Below are 21,158 nucleotides of genomic sequence, written 5' to 3' on the forward strand. Positions count from 1 at the left end.
TGGGTGTTTCTGGGTGTTGTGTAACAGCACAGCCAAGTTCATGGCCAGCGGTCCCCGAAGGCATGCTCAGGTCTGTAAGTAAAAGATACCAGCATGGAAGTGAGCATTTACACAACAGGGGATAAAAGTGCAAGTGACAAGCCTGGAGATGTGATGTGACCATGACATGAGAACACTCGCTGCCTATTCAGTGACAAATGATTGAATGTCAGCAAACAGCATTTAATGAAATTCATGCTCCTGATAAAACATGACTGCACAAACAACATCTGTGTAATTTTTCTGATAGTGACTGCAGGCGAGCAGCACCAAAGGAGGGAGATAAAATCAGGAAGACATTTGGAACAGGAGCCAATTGTGAAAATCTGTTAGGCCAGTCAATATTTTGGCAGACGCAGCCTGTCAAGTGCTGTCAGCATTGATCCTTGACGTGAGAGGTAGCATTATGCTGGTGCCACTTGAAAAATCAAAGGAGAGATGTGAGTTGCTTTGTATCAGCCTGCAAATGCTGCACGGCGAAGGCTCAGCCATCGTGAGCAGCGGTGTCAGAGCCAGGGCAGTGCTCAGTCCTGCAGATCCCGAGGTGCAAAGCAGAAGGCCCATCTTTGGAGAAGCCCGTGGGGTACCTGGGGACGCAGCACCACCTTCCTGTTGGTGACACCGCTGAGTACGGGTGGCAGCTCCTCGTGGCGAGCCCCTGGGAGCTGTGTGACACGGGGCTGGCCATGTCCTTTCTGTGGCGCTGCAGCGTCACCTATCTCAGGGCTCATGTCTTGTCACATCTGAGTTTGCTCTCCTCTCTAATCCAGACTTTCAAAAACCGGGGACAGCTTTTGGAGATGCAAGTTTCACAGTAAGAACAAAAGCTGCCTGTGACACCACGTTCGGAGGGACTCGTGGTGTGCGGGGCCTGATGGCCTGGCCCAGCTGCACGAGGGCCGATGAGGGGCGATGTCCCCAGTGCCGCGCTCCCTGTGCGAGGCCTGCGTGCCCTCACAGCCACCTGTGTGCCAGGAGAAGTGCCCGCGGGCTGCCATGGGTGCTTGTCCATCCTGATCATAGCCGGGTTACAAAGTGGAGTGGGTTACAAAGCGTCCAGCTGGGGGCTGCAGCCTGCCTCAGGCCTCGCGGGGCTGCTTGCACCCTCACCACGCAGGGCTGCGGGCGGGGGGCACTGCCCCAGCTGGCTATCGACCCACGCTTGCCTCCTGTTATCAAGAACAGGCTTTTTCGATGCACAATCAATTCCTAAGCCAACTCTGATGCTTAACTGTCAGGCAACAGGTCGTGCTGGGCAGGATCCTGCCATCAGGCCCAGCATGAGCATGTCAGATGGATTTTTGTAATGCATTGCTCAATAAGCTTCCATTTCCCCAGGCCGTTGAAAAACAAATGGCCCAATTTACTGTTTACAGACTAGAGAGCCCTGGAATTATTTCTGTTAGCTTATATTGTTGTCTGGAGGTAACTACTGAACGTGTGCTTAGAGTAGGAGGGGGGGGGCTTCAGAAAATGTTTCCATTTAATAACACAGAAAAATTATTTGAGTTTTTGCCAAAGTGTCTCACAGTTGAAGGAAACCCACATTTCAAACGTCGTTAAACCAGATGTGCTACTCTTGGTATTTTGATCTCTCAATATGCCGGTTTAAATTACGGATTTCAATTACCATTTGGAAATGAACTTCCAGTTCTGTAATTGCTGTCACAAGTCCCGCAGATGCCATTGCTGAATTCACAAGATGAAAGCACGCTGCTTCTGGTTCGATTGTGTTCCCTTCAGTCTGCATAGTAATTGCCAAACTGCCACTTCTGATAAGGATTTGCGGAGTTGCAGGCGCTCACCCTCAGGGCCTGGAGAGACGGATCCACTTCCAGACAGGCGGGCGGCTGGAGGTGCTCTGCAACGAGGTGCTCTGCCTGCAGGGGAGAGGGGCGGGAGGTCCTTGGGCTCACGCAGCAAATGCTGTTTGAAGCCCAACAAAGCACGTTGCTCTGCTTTTCTACCGACAGAGCTTGATTCTTTATGATATGCCTTTTTTTTCTTTCTCCTGCATTTCCCTAACACGAGGTCTCTTTGCTGACTCAAAGGAATTTTGGGTGGGATCCAACACTTACACCTGTTGCTGAGCTAGGATTACACCATACCTTCTGTGCCTCGTGGCTTTTAGCTCCCTGGAAATTGAAGATTAGTTCTCTCCCCGTCCGAGTGGCAATTACCATGCAAAGGAAATCACTCCAGATGGTATTTGCAATATAGGGAAACGTATGTCAGGAGACGGATTTTTGTGTTTTGGAGTTTCTCTGCTAATGAACTCAAAGCACATTTACTGCAATGAAAAGGACGCTAGGTAATTCAGCAGTGAACTTCAAATGCTGGGGTAGTAAATTGGATTATGAAGGAATGAAGAGTGTGAGTGATATCAGTCCTTTTGGTTTTCACATCTGCTCATCTTTATCTACTTAACCCATGTGGCCAGCAAGGCAATATGACGAGTGCTGCTGAAGGTAAGGGATGCTCCATTTCACTGCCTAGCATTGCAATGGTTCTTACAATCATTCGGTTAATACCTAGATGGAATATTCCTGAAAGGACCAGTAAATTGTGACACTGCCCTGCCGCTTTGCTCATACAGGGACTGCCCTGTGAACACCAGCACAGCGGTCTGCCAGCTCCCCAACTTGAGCTGAGTTAAGTGACCGTGTGGAGATGGTAAAACTGCGGCACATCAGAGGCTGGCACGTTCCCTTGGCTCCTGTTTCCAGCTGTGCTTTGCCCACCAGCCCAGGCAGGGCGGCAGCACTGGGTGTCTGGGGCTGCCCGCACCCAGCCCCTCCGGAGCAGCCAGGCTTTGGGGGGCACCACGGCTTTCCCCATGCTGGCCGGGACCTTCAGACATGACTAACACGAGCTCAGTCTGGAACAGGTGACAACGACTGACTGTGTACCTGTACTGCTGTCTGGACTCCTAAGTGGAGGACAATTTTCTTGTACTTTTCACAAAATATCGTGGCTTTTGTCAGCCTTGCTGCTGCAGTGTTTTGGCTTCAAAAGAATTATCTTTTTAGACTGAAGAGGAATGGGATCTTGCCTACAGAACAAGTGTGCTACTTAACAACTACTCTTTTTCTTCCCTAAATGAAGTGTTGTAAAGTATGCCATTTTAGAGCTTTTTAGGGAGAACGCCACTTACAGAAGGCTGACACAGATACAGCCATGACTTTCTGTCTTTTTGCAGTGCAGGTAATAAATGTAAGTACCCATTTTCTTCCTTTTCATAAATGTTTTCTGTTAGAAAAACAACACTGTGAACTGAATGCCGATCGATACCAAGTAATATCCATGTAAGTGCTATTGATCTCCTCTGTATGTAAAACCAGGACTTTCTGCTATTGTGCCACAAATGGCAAACCCCTGCTGGAGCGAGTGCCTCGGCATTGCAAGTTTCCATCTCGCCCTCTGGCCGGGCTGTGCAGCAGGATCTGGCTGCAGGTTGTGTTGGGTGGTGAAGAGCGCAGCAGAACGCAGCTTTACAGCCAGGCCGTGAAAGGCTGTGCGGGCAGGGGACCGAAGAGGCTACCTTCACCTCTGGGTGAAAACTCTGGGGACACCAGCGGGCCCCCAGGCTCTGGGCCCCACGGTGGGCTCGTGCCTTTGCACATGTGTGTGATGGGACCGCCGCTGCTGAGGCCACTTACCAGCTCTGGCCGGGCTGCTGCCAGGCTGCTGTGCTGCCAGGCCAGGCTGCTCTCCCAGCCCGTGCACAGCCGCAGCTCCAGCGCTCCCGTGGTGCCTGCCGGGGCGATGCACAGGTCTCCGTGCCGGAGCAGCCGCAGCCAGGTGTAGTTGAATTTCTGGTCCTGTGGGAGGGATGGCAGGGAGCTGTCAGCCCGCGCCCCGCGCTGCCCTGCCACAGTCCCCCAGCTCCATGCTCTCAGCACCCACCATGAGAACTGTGCCCCAGGAGAGGGCCCCTCAGGGACCGGCAGAGCTCAGGAGAGAGCTCGTGCCAGAGCAGCCCCAACCCAGCACGTGTGTGCCCCTCGGCAGTGCCTGCTACCCTCGGTGCACCGGGGTGAGCACTCAGTGGGGCGCAGCTGGTGCTGCAGCAGCACAGGTTTGGGTGTAAGCCTCTGTCCCCAAGCTCACGTGCAGGCTCATGGATCTGTCTGACCCTCCTGCTAGTTCTGGGCCAGGGCGCTTCTGCCTGGCTACAGCCCCTGCAAGCAGAGGCAATTCCTGCGCCTCCACTTGGTGTGCCTGGGGCAGGAAGGATGGCAGGGTCGGCACCAGCCCTGCAGGCAAGGCAGTGTGGGGAGGTGCTACCGTGTGCTCAGTACGGGGTTATCCTTACCTCGTTGTTAACATCACACGTCTGAAAAGCTAGAGTGGTGTTCTCCACAGTGATGCATCTTGCTGTGGCTATGTTAACAAGCTAGAAAATAACCAAATGCAAATTTAGACACAAATTGTGAAGAAAGAGGAGAAGCTGTTACAATGCAGACACTGATTAATACTGTCAACAGAGCGAAGCAGAGGCATGGTGTCAGTCCTTGGCGGGGTGTGTAAGTGCACACGTGCCCTGTTACACGTTTTTCTAGCATGAGAAGCCCGACACCATCCCTTTCTGGGAGCATCCACAGCTGGATGAGACGGGCTTTTCCCTGGGTTTCCTTTGGACACAGCCGCTGTTCCCGTTCTGCAGATCCCTGAGCACCAGCTGCCCACCACGACCCCTGTCCTGCCACCACCCCAGGAAGGAGCGCGCCCCCCCTGGGGACACCATCCCCTACCGCCACCCCCGGAACCTGCCTTCCCTCTTCCCCTGGCAGAAAGCAGAGGGATTTCTGCATTTAGTGCAGCACCTGACACGCTCACTGCCCCACCTGCCTGTTTGTCACCTAGGCTGCCTGCCCAGGCACCGTCACCCACGGGGGAACGCAGCTGTGGTTAGGCCAGTCCTGTCTTTGATTCCTTGCAAATGTAGACTGCTGAAGAATTTCTGAATTAATCCCAGTGGGTAAGTAGGCTATTCAGAAAAAAAGTTCTCAAATAAATTTGGTTAGAGTTCAGCACAGCTGGAATTTGCAGAGCTAGCTGAAAAACAGATTTTCTGCCCTATTAAATTTTGAGAATGAAGATAAAAGAACCATTCAGGTGGCCTGAATCAGGACAAAGCAAGGCACCGTTGTGAACATTTTCGTGAACACAGAACTGAAAAGTGGAGGTTTTGCTTCTGTTGAAACAAAGGTCTCTATGCACGGTCTAACTGCATTGCACAGATTTCACATAAGGTTTTATTGCTCTGAGTGAAAGAGCTGAAAAAGTTGATGCTTTCCAAAAATTAATTTTTTTTTTTGATGTTCTCAAGATTATCACTGCTAATCCTTTTTTTAAAAAAGTCACCTAAGCTGGTGTTTCACGGAAACCTTTGTTTTAACCCAGATGGTGTTTCCTAAGAGAAAGCAGAAGGACACAGCCCGGGGCCAGGTACCAGCAGCCGGCGGGCAGCCCCTGCGGGCAGCGCTCAGCACGTGTCCTGCTGCAGGAGGCACCAACCGAGGCTGGGGGCACGCTGGGACGGACAGAGGCCTCTGAAGGGATGAGCTGCTCATAACCCGCTGACGTGCCCGACCCCAGGGGGTTCCTACGCCTTTTCCATGAGCAGTGAGAGCTCACGCTGTGCTTGCAGAGCCACCGCCCCGCGCCTTCATGGCACACTGCAGCACAGCCTCCTCCAGCAGGCAGCCTGGCTGCGCTGCGAGGGATGCCCCTGAGTGGGAGCCTGCACGTTACGCCCTTGGCTGGAAAAACAAGCCTGAAGCGTGGCCAAAGGGCTGCTGTGCTTCCCCGGCTCCCAGAGCAGCCTGTGGAGAGGTTTGAGGCTGTGTGCCCTGGCAGGGAGGCAGGGGACAGGCAGTGCTTGTTCTCAGTGCCTCAGCCGTGCCAGCCCCGTGGCCACCAGGTCCTGGCCACCTCCTCTCTGCGAGAGCCTCTCCTGCAGCTGCACTCAGAGACACGGGGTGGGCAGGGAAGGCAGCAAGCCCTTTGGTTTTGAATCCTGGCATCACTGCAATTAGTCTTACAAACCAGATGTTTAACCACCGTGACAGGCTGGGTACTCCAAAGTGGCACCACATGCCAGGCGTACAGAGACGGGATGTACCGGGATGCTGCCACAGCTCTAGCTGTGAGCACTCTGACATGAAGAACAGCAAGCGGTTTGGGTACGTACCAGCCCGCTGGCTTTCACCAGGGGAGCCTCCAGGTCGGGGTAGACGTTCTCCAGGTACCACCTGAAACTTCGGCACTGAAGCTTCTTTCGCAGCGCGATTTGCTGGGTCAGGTCGCCCACGTCCAGGCGTCTCAGGACCAGGTGGTACGCGTGGCCGTAGAACAGCTCCTTGTACTCGTCCAGCCAGACCTCTGCGACACGGGCCAAGTTCCTCTCCACCGTTCTTATCCGATCTTTCGGGAAGGAGTAAGGGTTGTCATTCCTGAAAATATGCCCAACTCTGGAGCACGGAATAATCTCAATCTCTCCTCCGCACATCCAGACCTGAGGAGCAGAGGTTGCTTTGAGAGAAACACGGGCCAGGGTTGTGCTCTGGCTTTGCGCACGCCAGGAGAGAAGCAGCGAGGGGGGCAGCAGGGGGCTCGCTGGGCTGTGCCCTGCCAGGAGGGACAGGGTCCCCCGAGCACCCAAACCAGACATACGGCAGCTTGGAGAAGAGGAGACTGAGGGGTGACGTTCATATTTATAAATATTTAAAGGACGAGTGTCAGAAGATGGACCCAGGCTCTTCTCAGTGACACCCAACAACAGGACAAGGGGCAGTGGGTGCAAGGTGGAACATAGCAGGTTCCGCTTAATATGAGACAAAACTTTTTCACGGTGAGGGTGACAGAGCACTGGAACAGGCTGCCCAGGAGGGCTGTGGAGTCTCGTTCTCCGGAGACATTCAAAACCCTTCCTGTGTGACCTGACCTCGCTGTTCCTGCTCCGGCAGGGGGGCTGCACTAGGTGATCTTTCACGGTCCCTCCCAGTCCCTGACATTCTGTGACTGTGATTCTGAGATACGGGACAGGCTGCAGAGAGCAACGTACCTTGAATGAAATCTCCATATTTTCACCTCCCCAAACATCCAGTCCAGAGTCGTATGTTCCCAGCTCGAAGAAATACTTCTTGTCGATGGAAAACAGGCCACCCGCCATCACCGGGCACCTGGGAACAGACGAGCAAGGCGGCACGTCAGTCGGTCACAAAATACCCATCCTTTTCACCTTGCTTCTACACAGGAATCATCATGAAAATGTCAGTTACTGCATGCTCGGGGATGGTGCCCAAATGTGCGCTTACAGCATGGACCATCGGATTTGTCCCCTCAGTGCCCACTGACAAATGCGAGATTAAAAGATGGTGTTTCGGAGTGGGGATGGGAGGGAAACAGGGTGGCACGGCACACAAAGGTACATCCTGGCAGCACCACGATGCACCCATGGGGCTGCAGGAGCAGGAAACACTTGGTGGGCTTCGGTGAGGCGAGGTGATCTGTGCTGGGCCACCGCATCCATCGTCCTTACCAGCAAAACGCCCGGCCTGGAAGGAGCCTCTGTAGCTAAATCAGTGACCGCAGAACGGGCTGGTTCACAAACCTCTCCGATTCACTTTCTTTACCTTATTATATCAGTTTCCTTGATTTTGTTTTTCTCAATGACCTCTTGTGGAATCTGCCTCCATCCAAAATTCATCGGCCAAGTAAAAATCCCACGTTGAAAGTTATCCACGGTCATGTAGCTAAACACAGAAGAGATGGAGATGACTAATTCTGAGTCACATTCCTGATTGAAATGTCACACTTAATGAGCAAAGAGGAATATCTGCACATAATTAAAACAAGATTCTAACAAATTTCATCAGGAATCCTGCTTGAATTCATGAAAAAGTGAAAAGGTGTGTGCAGTAAATGAAGCGGCCATGGCTGCTGCTAATGTTAATTTGATTGTGTGGAAGTCACCTATATTGCATATCCCCTGTGAGACACTGTGGAAGGCTGATTAGAGGGTTTGTACGTATGTCTTTTTAAAATTAACATTTTTATGGCCAAGGTAAGAGGTTTTCTCAGGGCAATGGGTTGCAATCTCTGGGTTTCCCAGTGCTGTGAAGTGTTACCTCATGTCCTTGTCGCTGATGACCTCGATAACGGGGCAGGCCACCTTGGTGCGGCTCAGGCGGACCCTCTCCAGCAGCGGCTCCAGCCACCCCACATTGCACTCCACGTGCGAGTCCAGGAACGTCAGGACGTCGCCTGTGGGCAGAAGCCACGGGCACCATCAGGCTCTCACATCCCGGGCACCCCACAGGCTGACGGTGCCACAGCCCCACACCCTGGCACTTCCCAAAATTTCTCCAGGAAGCAGAGCTACAGCGGGGGGAGCTGGAGATCTGGATGGACGCTTGCTGACACCTTCAGGTGCCAGACAGCCGGGTTTGGCACCCCAAGATGCCCTCCTCCCAGCCACCTGTGAGCCACCAGCCCCTCAGCTCTGCAGCCCGGAGCCGCCTGGGCAGGGCTGTAGCACGGTGTCTGCTCAGCACGGTGTCTGCAGAGCAGTTCTGCTCAGCACGGTGTTCAGCTGCCCAGCACGTGAGCTCAGCGAGGGCAGCCAAGGGGAGCTCGTGCAGGCGTGTGGCCGGGCTTCTCCTTACCTTTGGCAACCTGCGCCCCCGCCAGCCTGGCCCGTATCAGACCGTGCCTCTCTTTGAGATGCAGGATCTTCACTTTTGGGAACCGTGACATGTATGTGTTGAGCTTCTCCTTGAGGTACTCTGTGGAGAAGGAGAGAATGAGGCTGCACAGGGCGCAGCTGTTTGCCAGCCACAGGCTTTGAAAGGCTCCACAGGCAAAGCATTTGCAGGGGGTCGCTGCTGCTGCCATTTGGTGACAGCAGCGCAGAGTACGGCGCCCCGTAACCCACTCGTGCTAGCGAGGTTTCTGCTGCTTCACTGGCTCATGAGCAGACACAAGGGGAAGCCAGGAGGAAAGTGAAGAGGAAAACTGCAGAGACACTTTGGAGGAGATGGTATGAACGTGTTTAACGATTATTTAAAAAATGAGCAAGCGGAGCCCTTTTCCTTCTCTCACACCTATTGCCTTGTTGCATTAGGGGCTCTTTCGGAAAACGTTTTTCTGTGCTGCCATGAGCCTTGCTGTCGAGACAGCACCTTTGCTGGAGAGCCAGCAGTAGAAAAATTACATCGTTTTAAAAGCTGTAAGGGCTGAAGACAGCAGGGAGCCAAAGTATTACAAAGCAGAGGTTTGATATGATGTGAAATGTCTGTGGCTACACAGGTGAAGTCACTGTGCATGCAGACAGGGCCAGATCCTGAATGCTTTTATCACAACCACCCCCGTGTCTGAGCAACCTGAACGTGTGCGCCTGCCACCAGCACTGAAACCCATGTGCACCCATCTGGAAACTGTGCAGAGAAGGGCGAGAACATCTTTATGAACGCACTGCCCTCGAGCCAGGACACCTCATGTGCGCGCAGGCTGCGTAAGCACCTCAATACATGGAAAGAAGGAAATGCGATTTCTTCCTGCAACTCAGAATTGAATTACAGAGAACAAATTGTATTTGAGCCTCAAGTTATATTAGCTTCATAAAGGCAGAAGCAGCTTCACCTACCTTTTGTGCTGAAGTCGTCCACCAGAATGATCTCCTCGACCAGGTGGGGAGGCGAGCGGCTGAGGACGCTGTGGACGGAGCGCAGGAGGGTGGACCACACCTCATCCACGAAGCACATGATGATGGTGGTGGTCGGCAGGTCGTCATGGACCCGCTGCTCCGAGCACCTGCAACGGCAGCACTGCTGCTGTGCCCTGGCTGCCTCCGGCTGAGCACCGCCGGGAAACGCAGGGAGGGGATGTGGGAAACGTGGAACAAGGGGGCTTGGCTCCCCATGGGGCTGGGCCGGGAGAGCAGGGGGCTGCTCTCCTGCGGGGACGGGATGCACCCACCCTTTCTTTCCAGCAGGGACCTCTCTTTTCCACCCCACCCCCAGGTGACAACATCTCCTCCCCACGAGCAATGGGAGGGTGCTGGGAAGCGAGGCCGGTCCCAGCTCTGCACCCTGCTCTTGGGGACACCTGCAGGGAAAGGAGCCCTGTACACGGGGTGCCCTCCTGTGATGCTCTGAGCTCCTGCAGGCGTGGGACCCTGGGCTTCAGGAGGTCGCCTTGTCTGGGAAAAGTCAGCAGCACGCTCAGAGTGCAGGGAACGGCCATTTCCAAGAGGGGCCACCCGGCAGGGCAACTTGTGGAGCCGGCAGACGGTGAGGAAGGGTCTCCCGGCCCAACCTCCACACCTAACTGCCATGCAGGACGGGAAGACACCCAAAAATCCGGCTGTTGTGTACCACTATTGGCAGGTCTGCTCCCCCAGCACCCTGCATCTCACAGCCCAGCACCCACGCCTCCCCACGGACACCCAGCACCACCAGCCATGCCCCAGCCCTGCCCAGGGGCTCCGAGCAGCACCCACGTCCCCGCAAACCGCCTGCAGCCTGGGCCAAGGGAGCGATAACATCCTTCCCCTGCCTGTGAGTTTGTCATTTTCTTTGTGACAGCCCAAAACGCAACGTCTGGGTCAGGTCTGTGTCTGCAGTGTTTGGACAAAAGGTCGATGAGCAGCTTTGCTCATCGCTATTTGCAATTCAAGCACCACTTTGCTGCCTGCCCACGGGGAGCTGGGCTCCTGCAGCAATCCATCTCCGAGGGCATCTCGAGGCGCCCGGGGTGCCTCAAGGAAGAGCTGCGGGCCCCCAAATGCGCCGCTTTATCCAGAACATTCATGACGCACTGGGACTTGCTTTCTCTCATCCATAAGCGGAGGTCTGATAACAGGTCTGATAACAGGTTCTCCTCTCTTCCTTCCAGAGCAGACCTCCTGCAGGCAGGACAGGCACCAGCCTGCCTGCGGATGCAGAAAATGAATTTATCAATGATGAATCAGAGCTCCTGCTCACTCCGTTATCCACAGCGGACAGCAAACGGGGCCATATATATATATGCACATATATATGTGTGTGTGAATATATATATACACATATATATGTATGTGGGAGTGTACAGAGAAGTGACTTCTTCCTCAGAGGTGTTGGCTAGCCAGGAGGTGATAGCCCCCAAATTACAGAGCCCTCGCAAGGCACTTCCCCGGCACCTGGCCCAGCCTCCGAGGGGCAGCCGTGCAGGATGCAGGACGGGGCCAAGGCAGCACGTGGTGGAGGCAAGTGGCTGCAACAGGCAGAAGCAGCTCTTTGAGGCAACCTCAAACCGAGGAGTGCCTTTTTCTCCCTTCTTGCCTAAAAAATAGGGGTTCTAGGCAGAGTAGTGGGTTCGTTACTGTCAATCCACAGCTGAAGGTAATCACAATGTTCTATATGAGTCTGGGCTCTGTTTCTTTGCTAATTACATAAATACACATATAAAAATAATATATAAATATTACTCAATATATATTGCTAATATTAAGCAGAAGCCAAATTCTGTTGGAATTTCACCCTCAGAGGGGCTTCTACAGAAAAACAGTCCATAGCCTCTGTGTTTGGCTAACTTCATCCTCAAAGTCAGTCAGGTGCAGGCTCTTATGTCCCTGAGGTTGCTTTGGAAGATCTTTCTGTTGGGTCTGCTGCTCCCGAGCCTGGCAGCAGCCTCACCACAGCCCTGCTCTGCCCCACCTGCCCAGCAGCTGGCACACCGTGCCTGCTGGCACCCAGGGGCTGACTCACTGAACCGTACAGTGGCATGCAGCACTTTTTTTTTTACCAGGCTCTGCATTGAGTGTTCTGCCTGCAAACGTCACAGCTGCCCTGGGACATTTAACCCAGGCTGTGTGGCTTTTGCATCTTGCCCCTCCATGGGTGGGACCCTGCCTGCATGCACTGCTGCAGAGAGACGGCGCTCAGCAAGCACCAGAGCTGGTCAGTAACGCTCAGCAAGCAGCCAGCGTTACACCCAGACAGGCTGCAGAGAGCTGGCCTTCACCTCCAGCTTTCCCTGTGCCAACAGGCCACGTGCTCAGAGCCTGCACGGCTCCTGCCAGCACTGGGGTGCCCGCGGGTGCTCCCCACGTCACCATCCGCAGGGTGCAGCCTGACCCCATGTGGCAGCACAGGTCCCGGGGCCAGGGTGCTGGGACCAGCCCCTGTTTGGCTAAGGTGTTATCCCGGATACCCAGCGGCTACACCTCCCTTCCCGGCAGGTGCCTGATTCATCGGAGGCGGGCGGGTGCTCCTGGAAGGCAGGCAGGTGTTCTGCTCTGCAGCTCGCCAGGGCTCGTCTTTCAAGCCTGGTTTTGAGCCACGTCGGCTCTTTTTCTGTATGCAGCCAGCTCCCATAGCTGGCATCTGCACGCTGGAAAGGTGCTGCAGCTCCTTCCCCGCCCTGCTCCTGCCTCTCCAGGACTTCACCTCGGCTCACAAAGCGAGTAACGACAGCGGCACAGGAACACCTGTGTATTGTCCTGTGTGTCACAGCACAAAGCCCGTGCCACTGCTCCCATGCGGGGGGCAGGAGGATTCACCTGAATTTGCACCTGTTCCAGACCTTGTCTGCAGCGATTCAGCTGCACCTGCCCTAGAAAGCAGCCCCATGAATGTCCGCCCCTTCTGTTGGCAAGGTACTGCCCACATCTTGCCTTGCTTTTGCATGTGGACTATGGCAGGGCATTGGTTTGTTTTTCAAAGTGCAATACTGACATTTGCAGACTCAGCCGCACATTGCAGGGTGGCTGTGAAGCAATTGCTTACCAAACCACAGTTCTGCCCACAGGCCCCGAGCTCACACAGCGCACACCCACGTGGCGCTGGGCAGCACAAAAGTGCCATGCAGCAGCCAGCGATGCTGGTGGGAAAAAGGAGCAATCCCGAGGACATCCCAGCGCTGCCGCAGCTGCAGGCAGCCACCTGCCGTGTCCTTGTCTCAGCATTCATCAGGTGGCTTTGCCCAGGAGCCCCCTCTGTGCCCTTTAGGCGGGTGAGGCCAGTGGGGTAGCTCTGGGGGGGATAGGAAGGGGTAGTGGCAGCTCCAGGCGTGAGAGCACCAGTGCTCCCAGGCAGGGAGGGCTTCAGCTGCCTGGGCACGTTGGTGGTGTGCAGAAGTGGCTGGGGAACCAAACGCACAGAGAGCGATACAAAGCAGTGCTCGCTGCTACACCCAATAAGGCAAATAAAACATTTTAAGACACAAAAAGGCCCGAGCCCCATTGTCTGCCTCATGTGCCCCAGCCTGTTTGGACACCAGGGAATTTTACCCGGCTTTACTGTTAGTGACGAGCTCCTCTCACCTGGGGACACGGAGCCCTCTCAGTGCTGGCATGCCCACAGCCAAGGCCTCGGTGCCCCCGCTGCCCTCCCCCCGAGCCCCCCGGCAGCGTGGCGCAGGGCAGCACATCTTACCCGGCAGGCCTGGTGTCCGCCACGGCTCGGTCTACGGGGATCAGGTCGCTGAGGTAGACGTTAAAGTTGCCTTCTTTCCACCTGCTTTTTGCTTCTTCTTGCTTGTCCTCAGGGACTGCCACAGGATGCCCAAACTGCCCAGGAGCCTGGGGGTCTCTGGGGGCCAGCGTTGCATCCACGGCCAAGACCCTGTGTGTCCCGGGGCTGCCCCCCGGCCGGGCTGCGCGGCTGCTGCTGCCCACCACCCCCTGCCTGCCCTGCTCGGCTGCCCCCCCGGCATCTCCTGCCGGCCCCGCACCTGCTGCCCCAGGGGAGCGCGGTGCTGCGGCGCTGCGGGTGGTGCTGGCGGTGAGGTTGATGCTGAGCCTCGTGGCTGCGAGCTCCTGCGCTCCGCGTGCTTCGGGGCTCCGCCACAAGTTTGGCACGGCGTCGGACCCGGGGCTGGGGGCTGCTGCGCTGCTGCTGGGTTTTGCCCCCGCCTTGCCGATGAGGACGAAGTATTTCTCAGGGGATGCTGCTGCCTCTCCCGCTCGGGCTCCGCGGTGCCACGGTGCCCGGGAGGCTCGGTGTGCTGGGCTGCCGGGGGGGGCCGGGCTCCCGTGTGCGCCGTGCGCGGCTCCCTCCGGCACCGCCGCCCCAGCCCCGGCTTGCTCCGCGGGCTCAGGCGCCGGCAGGTCCGGGCTCAGGGCCCTGTCCCTCGGTCCCCCGGCGCTTGCCGTGGCTGGCGGTGCCCCGGGCGGCCGGGCCGTGCTTGCGACGGCGCCCGCTGCCGTCCTCGCTGCCCATGCCGGGGGGCCGCTCGCCGCCGGTGCCACGTCGCTCCGCGCCGCCGCCGCAGCCGGGGACCACCCGACCCGTCGGGGCGCAGCCGGCCGGAGGGAGCCCCCCGCCCGGCCCTGAGCAGCGGAGGGCTGCGGGCTGCCCGGGGGGGGGCCCGCCGTGCCGCTCGCCGCCCGCCGGGCTGCGCCCCCCGCCGGGCTCCCCTCCGCCGCCGCCGCCGTCGCGCTCTCCGCGGCTCTGCCCCCGCCCGGCCCCCGCGGCGCCGCCGCCAGGGGGGGGCCGGGGTCCCGCCGCCCACCGCCCGGCGGCCCCGGGGAGCCCCTCCAGAGCCGGCCCCGCTCCCGCTGCCCCCGTCCCGCCGCCGCCAGCGCCCGCTGCCCGGCGGCGTCGCCGAAGGAGAGCCGGAGCGCTGCCATGTCAAACAGCAGCCACACGACTGAGGCCACGAAGACGAAGGCCAGCGCTCGCCCGCTGCCGCGGAAAAGCTTCCGGAGCTTGTGCATCCTCACCGCGATCCCCGGCCGCCCGAGGGGGGGGCGGTGCAGCCCCCGGCCCGGCCCGGCCCTGCCTTGCCTTGCCCTGCCCGGCCCGGCCCGGCCCGGCGGGGGGAGCTCAGCCCCGGGCGCCCTCCGGCCGCTGCCTGCGTGGCATCCTGCGGCCGGCCCGGGGCAGGGAGAGCGGCCCCGCAGCGCGCCCCGCGCCCCGGCCCGGCTGCTGCACACGGTGCCCGGACAGAAAGGAAGGTGGCGGGGCAGATTTCTTTCTTTTTTTTTTCCTTCTCTCCACCCAGCCCTCAAAGGCTAAAGGCTGCGCTGTAACTCAACACCTCCTCGCATAAGGAAACTATTTCAGGCCATTACCCAGCAAACTTTCTGCCGGGCTCTTACCTCCCGGGTCCTGCCGGCTGTTAACCATTTCGGCAGGACTTTGCCCGAGCCGCAGCTCCCCCCCCGGCCTGCGGCTCCCCACCGCCCCCCTCCGAGCCCCGCTCCCCGCAGCGCTCCCGCAGCACGCAGGGGACCCGCTGGCGGGGGATGCACGCAGCGGCTCCGGCTCTCCTGCTGCCGGTTCAGCTCACGGCGTTCCTGCGGGTGACGAGGAGGAACGGGATGCAAGGTGTCACTTTTAGGTACCGCAGCCAGCGCACGGCGGGGGACGGGGCAGCGCTGAGGGAACGCAGCTGTAACCGGGGCTGTGCCTGGCAGGGACTGGGCACGGTCCCGGAGCACGGTCCCGGAGCAGTGCCGCTGTGTGATTTACGCGGCTGTGGGCGCTGCAGCCTGGAGGTTCAGCCTCAGCTAAACACGTGGATGTTCGGCCCATGCCGCTTTAATTCCAGGGCACGCGAGCCACAACTGCACGGCGCTGGCTCGGGCAGCTGGCACAGAAGCTGTGTTTACTGAGCATGGGCTGAGAAAAGGGTCGGGGAAGTACCTACCCTGCTCCTGCCCTGGGCAGCAGGTGAGGATGTGCAGGGCTTCCTGGAGCGCTGCTGGTCTGCACGGCCGTGGCTATGGATTATGGCACAGCATGGTTACGGCTGTGGGCACAGCTGGGTGCGGTGTCCCCTGGGGTCCCCGCTGCCCAGGCCCACAGGCTGCACGAGGACAAAACCCACTGGATCGTCAGCAGAAGCTGTTCTGCAGAGATGGGCACCCTGGGTGGCCTGCGTGGGCCCAGGGTGTTCAGGAGATGTTCTGCGTGGGGTCGGGGTGCATCCATCGAGATGTGCAGGGCAGCCAGCGAGCAGGGACAATGCTGGGCGGTCACGGCAAGGTGCAGCCTGTAGGCACGGTCAGCCTAAAGAGCTGTGACCACCTGTGGTGTATGGACACCGCTTGTGGTATAAGGGCACCACTTGCAAAAACCCAGGATATGGGTATGGATGTGGAAGAGGGAAAAGCTCAAGTCGATGTTTTGCAGCTCTCTTAAAATCTGGTATTAACGAATTTAAAAGCAATGCACAGTATCCCAAATCACAAAACAACATATTTTGAAAGCATTTTCTAAGTCTCCAACCCACTGTAGTGCATATATGAATACTGAAAGAAATAAATAAGTGGAAAAAAATTTCATTCATATTCATACTTAAGAAAAAATAGTAGTTTCAAAGCCCAGCCTGTGTTTACATTGTGAGATCTAAGGCATACCTTTTTGAAATAAATGGCAATTCTGTTGTTCTTCCAAGGCTTTTCTTTGTAAAGCAAGCTCACTGAGACGTGCCGGGCAGATCTGATTTCAGCAGGATTTGTTTGTGCGGATGGTACACATTTAAGGACTTTCAGGAAGAGGGAGTAAAGGATAAGATTGCAAAGGGATTGTTAAGAGGGGACAAATGAGTAGCTGTCGGAGACTAGGATAGCTCTGAGTCAAGATTAAACTCAAGATAAATAATACCTTCAGTTTAGAAGTAAAAATTTAAGTTAAACCACGGGCTGTGGTTTCCTTCACCACGCTGGCACCAGTTCTTTGTTTTTATTCTGGTTTCTTCCCTTGCTGCTTCTGTCTGCCTGTCCCAGCGGCAGGAGCGCTTGGGGTCCTGCTGTGGCGTGATGTCCCTGGGGGGCTGCGTGTCCCCTCTGACCCCACGGGGTGCTCAGGGAAGGGAAGGGAAGGGAAGGGAAGGGAAGGGAAGGGAAGGGAAGGGAAGGGAAGGGAAGGGAAGGGAAGGGAAGGGAAGGGAAGGGAAGGGAAGGGAAGGGAAGGGAAGGGAAGGGAAGGGAAGGGAAGGGAAGGGAAGGGAAGGGAAGGGAAGGGGGAAGCTTCCCTATCCCTTGGGCTTGTCCCTGCGATGTCCGACCCGTGGGAAGGGGAGGTCTGTAACGGTTCTCCAAGCGTCAGCTTCTGTTTGTTCGTTACGACAAAGTCGTCACTGGTTGGGTATGGTCAGACATTCCCACTGTTAGCTCTACGCCTTGGCTTTCCTCCTTGGCAAATATAAACGTTCCAGATACTTGAACAGATTCCTTGACACAAGACAGCTGCTTCTGTAGGGAGAAATTATTTAATCAAGGCTACTCCATCATTAAAATAATCTGAAGTGTCAGACTGAAAAGCACAGAAGCAAGCTAACTTGAAGATGAAAACTCAACATTTTTTTTCCAGCCAGAAGTGTGCCAGAAGGTGAGGTAACATCACAATAAGTTGCTCTGGCTCTCTGTATAATATTTTCTTAACATATTAAAAAATATTGTCCAAAGAGCAGCCGGGGAGGAATGATCCCATACCAAAGGCTGGCTGGCTTGGTAACTTGTCTTTCTGCTCTGGAGCATAAGAGACCAAACATAGCTGAAGACAACTCCTTGGTCCACAAACGGCAAGATTAGACCCCTGTGGGTAAGAATACCATGCAGAATACAAGGGCCCTTTTGGCTGAAAATAGCAGAAAATAGTGCAAATGGATAGCTCAGAAAGCCGTCAGGCTCTACGTCTTGCCATAAGGCAGGATTTGCTATATCTTAGTTACTTGATGACTTAATCACTTCTGGCATGGATATGGACACGGGCACGCACTAAGCAAGCCATGCTGAAAAGCACCTTCGTGTAAAGAAACCCTGCTCCGTGCAGAGAAGGGGACAGCAGCAATATAGATGTGCATAAGCATGAATGCCAGTAGAAGAAGAGAAAACTTTGCATTTAAGGATCTGACTCAGAAATTGGTGTATGTATCCTAGCATCACCTTTGCTACATTTGAAGGTTAAATTTTGTGCATGAGATGGGTCTGCCTGCTCCTCCCCGCACCCCAGGTGTCTCGGTCGTTAAAGCCACCAGAGCGCTCGGGCTCTTTCCATCTAGCTCACACTCTGTATGTGTTCCCAGTTATGAATCATGTTTTCATTTCTGAAATACAATCATGCCTACCAAATGATAATCAACTCACCACAATAACTTTATTTGTGAATGGTTTGTTCATTAAGATACCGAGTTCCATAAGATACTAGTTGTACTAATTAAGAATGTATGATGAATCTCTCTGTGTCTGTGCATCGTCTCTGAGGCCTGCTAGCTTTAGCACTGCTGATTAACCTTAACTGAATTTGACAGAGCAGCACATATCCTGAAGACCTTAGGTACCCAAGTGGAGGACAGACAGCCCCAGCTCAGCGCCCCGCTGAAAGAAAAGGTGAATGCTCACCCACACTACTAGGCATCAGAGAATCCACGCTGGTGGGCAGGTAGGAAGGGCTCGGCTCTAGGACCTGCTGCAGCAGGCTGTTACCTCCTTCAGTGGGATATTGGACATCTGGGAGCACGGGGGCTGGGAGAACCACGTGGCGGAGCTACTTGTTTTGCTTTGCTTTCTGCTTTCCCTGGCCAGGCGCTGAGCGTGTTTTGGCAGGGGCGCCGGACTGGGTTCCAGGCAGTGACTAACGGGGCAGGAATCCACGCGGGGGACGTGCTGCAGGATGAGCTGACCTGGCCGTGCTCCCTGTGGGATGGGGCAGGGGCTCCCCCAGCTCGGGGGCTGCAGCCCCGCGAGGGCAGGAGGGCATAGGGTGCTGGTGGCTGATGTGATAATTGTCCTGCAGTCTGTGGCTCATCATGCGGTCCTTCCCAAACACATCCGTGCTTCTGCTTACCAAACAGTTGTTACTGCGGGGAGGAAATGCTTCTCTCCTTTAGTTATTAAAGCACGGGCTGTATTTACAGGCTGTATTTACAGGCAGTGCTGCAGAGAGGCTCCAGGCACCACAGCCTGCAGAGAGCACAAAGCCCTCGAGCGCCTATCGGGATGGCGCAGCGTCTGCTTCCCGTCCGCGCAGCATCGCTGCCTCCAGAAACTGGAACCCATGAAGTTTTCCATAGCGAGCAGTGGAACAAGTTAGCCCTGGAATGAGGAGCAGAGCGGATCATTCGTGCGTCAGCAAATGTTTGTGCTACAGAAACAAGCATCTGCCCTCTGCATCGCTGGGAGCCTGTTCCTAGACGAAATTCACAGCCCTTCATTAAGTAACGTATAATGAAGTGTAACATAGTGTTCCTATAATGCAGTAGCAGGTATGTGCAGTACTTAAACCTAGATGTGTCCTATGGTAAGCTGGCAAATCACAGAGAAGTGTGAAAACTTCAGCTAAGTCTCTGGTTCCCCTGTGTGTGCCAAAAAGGAGTTTCACCCTTCTCTGTGGGTTTTGCTAGTGGTCCAGCCCGCAGTTTACCACGCTGTAACGTCTGCGGTGAGTGGGGTCCTGCTCAGGGGTATCTTATATCTCTTAATATGGAAATTCAGGAAGAAAAAAATAGGAAACATTAAACTTGGAGTATGCTTGTGATTTATCTGGAATGCCGGGGTGCTGGTGATTTTCCTGAAATCCCAGCAGAAAACAGTTAGTCCTGCAGCCAGACAAGAATAGAAGCTTTGGCTCTGAAAGGAAAGTTTATGGTCTTGTTCTGCAGTAGAGCTGCCAAGCTGTAGACGTAGAAAACTAGCAAATATTGGAAAATTATGTGTTGGAGGCTTAAACATTTGAAGATTAAGAAACTAAACTTTACATTTCCATTTTTAAAGATTTCTCGATTTTTAAGCTGACCCCATTATTCTGGGGACGGGATGATTTTTGATGTATGATGCCGGCGAAGCTCTATTTTTAGATGTCTGTTTGCACAAACTATAACTGAGAACAGCTTTCCCCAAAACAGAGCTGGTTATGTAATAAAAGATTAGAACAGCCATTTAGTTTTATTTTTTTTTGGTATAAATAGTGACCTACTTTCACAGTGGCTCTCCTGGGCCACGTACGGGTGTGTGTGCTGCTGTGCAGCCAGGATGCCAGCGAGGGCGGCCGGGGCTCCCGCGTGCCCCAGCGCCTGCGCTGGGATTGGGAATGGAAATAGCAGCGGGTCTCCGTCATTTGCATAGAGGTCATGTTTTGCTAATATGTGTCTTGTAGAAGCAGACAGCATGTAAAAGAGGATGGTTAAAACCTGACCCAGAGATGTTTTTAAATTTCAAATTATGCATAAAGTATGCATTAAATTAATTAGGGAATTCATTAAGAAGAGAAGAGTAAAGAAACTAGTTAGCAGTGTGCAACATTTAGTAATGGAAGCCGTTTTCTATAATTGTTATATATAATTTGTCTCATAACATTATCCTTTGATAAATTATTGCAGCATAATATGATATATGTAGCTTATTAACAGTTTCATTAATTACTATTAGAGCAAAGACACTCTGAAATCTGGCACACACAGGAACAAATGTTGAAGCAGATGGTTGAAATTAGTGAAACGCAATCGGTTGCTGAACCCTTTTACCTAATTACGTTATTACATCAAAATAGTTAAAGGAAATTTGTCAAGTTGTCGGTGAAGCGCTGGGGATGCTCAGAGGTGCTGTGGCGGGGCGGGACCCCCAGGCAGGTCGGTGCTCAGCGGCGTTGGGCGCTGCTGGGCTGGGGAGGCGAGGAGGTGTGAGCAGCAGGGATGGGAACGGCTGGTGCCTAGCTCGGGAAGGTCCAACACGCCTGATGGAGAAACGGTGCTCGACCCGTGGCAGGCACCAAAGGCAAAGGCAATTTGCTCTCCTGACATCTCTCTCTGAAGAAAACCAGACAGATAGCACCATGCAAGCACCAGCTGCTTCGACAGCGGCAGGGCCCTGGCAGGGCGATTTGCTGATTCCAATTCTAAGGAAGAAAGACTTCAGCTTCCTCATCTGGCCTTCCTACAGCAAGGAGAGCTTGTGTTTGGAGGCCAGCAGACACACTGCACCGAAGTGGAAGCGTCATTGCCGTGCTTGGTGGTACACGTGCTTTCCTTCCCAGTGCAGGGCGGCTTTCAGGGCATTCTGCCTCGTGTGTCCAGCTTTGCGAGAAAATTCCAGAAAAACAAACAAACAAAAAACACTTAGAGTAACTTCAAAATATATTAATTTAACTAGTACTTTTAGGTGTTTTTGCAAAGTGTTTGATGAAGCA

General features: G+C 54.9%; 1 protein-coding gene across 1 annotated transcript; it reads right to left on the reverse strand.

Moving 5' to 3' along the window:
• Positions 1–201: 201 nt before the first annotated feature.
• Positions 202–15,513, reverse strand: GALNT5 (polypeptide N-acetylgalactosaminyltransferase 5). Its single transcript, XM_068686891.1, has 10 exons — positions 13,461–15,513; positions 9,692–9,858; positions 8,712–8,831; positions 8,175–8,310; positions 7,680–7,799; positions 7,109–7,226; positions 6,236–6,559; positions 4,355–4,435; positions 3,699–3,860; positions 202–1,919 (listed from the first exon to the last, which is right to left on the reverse strand). The coding sequence occupies exons 1-10, from the start codon at positions 14,741–14,743 to the stop codon at positions 1,779–1,781; spliced, it is 2,652 nt and encodes an 883-aa protein (XP_068542992.1). The 5' UTR covers positions 14,744–15,513; the 3' UTR covers positions 202–1,778.
• Between the last annotated feature and the right edge of the window lie 5,645 nt (positions 15,514–21,158).

This window comes from Anas acuta, chromosome 6 (assembly GCF_963932015.1).
Source record: "Anas acuta chromosome 6, bAnaAcu1.1, whole genome shotgun sequence".
Lineage (NCBI taxonomy): Eukaryota > Metazoa > Chordata > Aves > Anseriformes > Anatidae > Anas > Anas acuta.

Excerpts from the sequence above, each read along its gene's own strand:
- GALNT5 (XM_068686891.1), bottom strand. The coding sequence starts at position 14,743 with ATGCACAAGCTCCGGAAGCTTTTCCGCGGCAGCGGGCGAGCGCTGGCC. Across the intron at positions 9,859-13,460 it reads GCGGACACCAGGCCTGCCGG|GTGCTCGGAGCAGCGGGTCC; the intron begins GTAAGATGTGCT and ends CTGCCGTTGCAG. Across the intron at positions 3,861-4,354 it reads CGTGTGATGTTAACAACGAG|GACCAGAAATTCAACTACAC; the intron begins GTAAGGATAACC and ends TCCCTCCCACAG.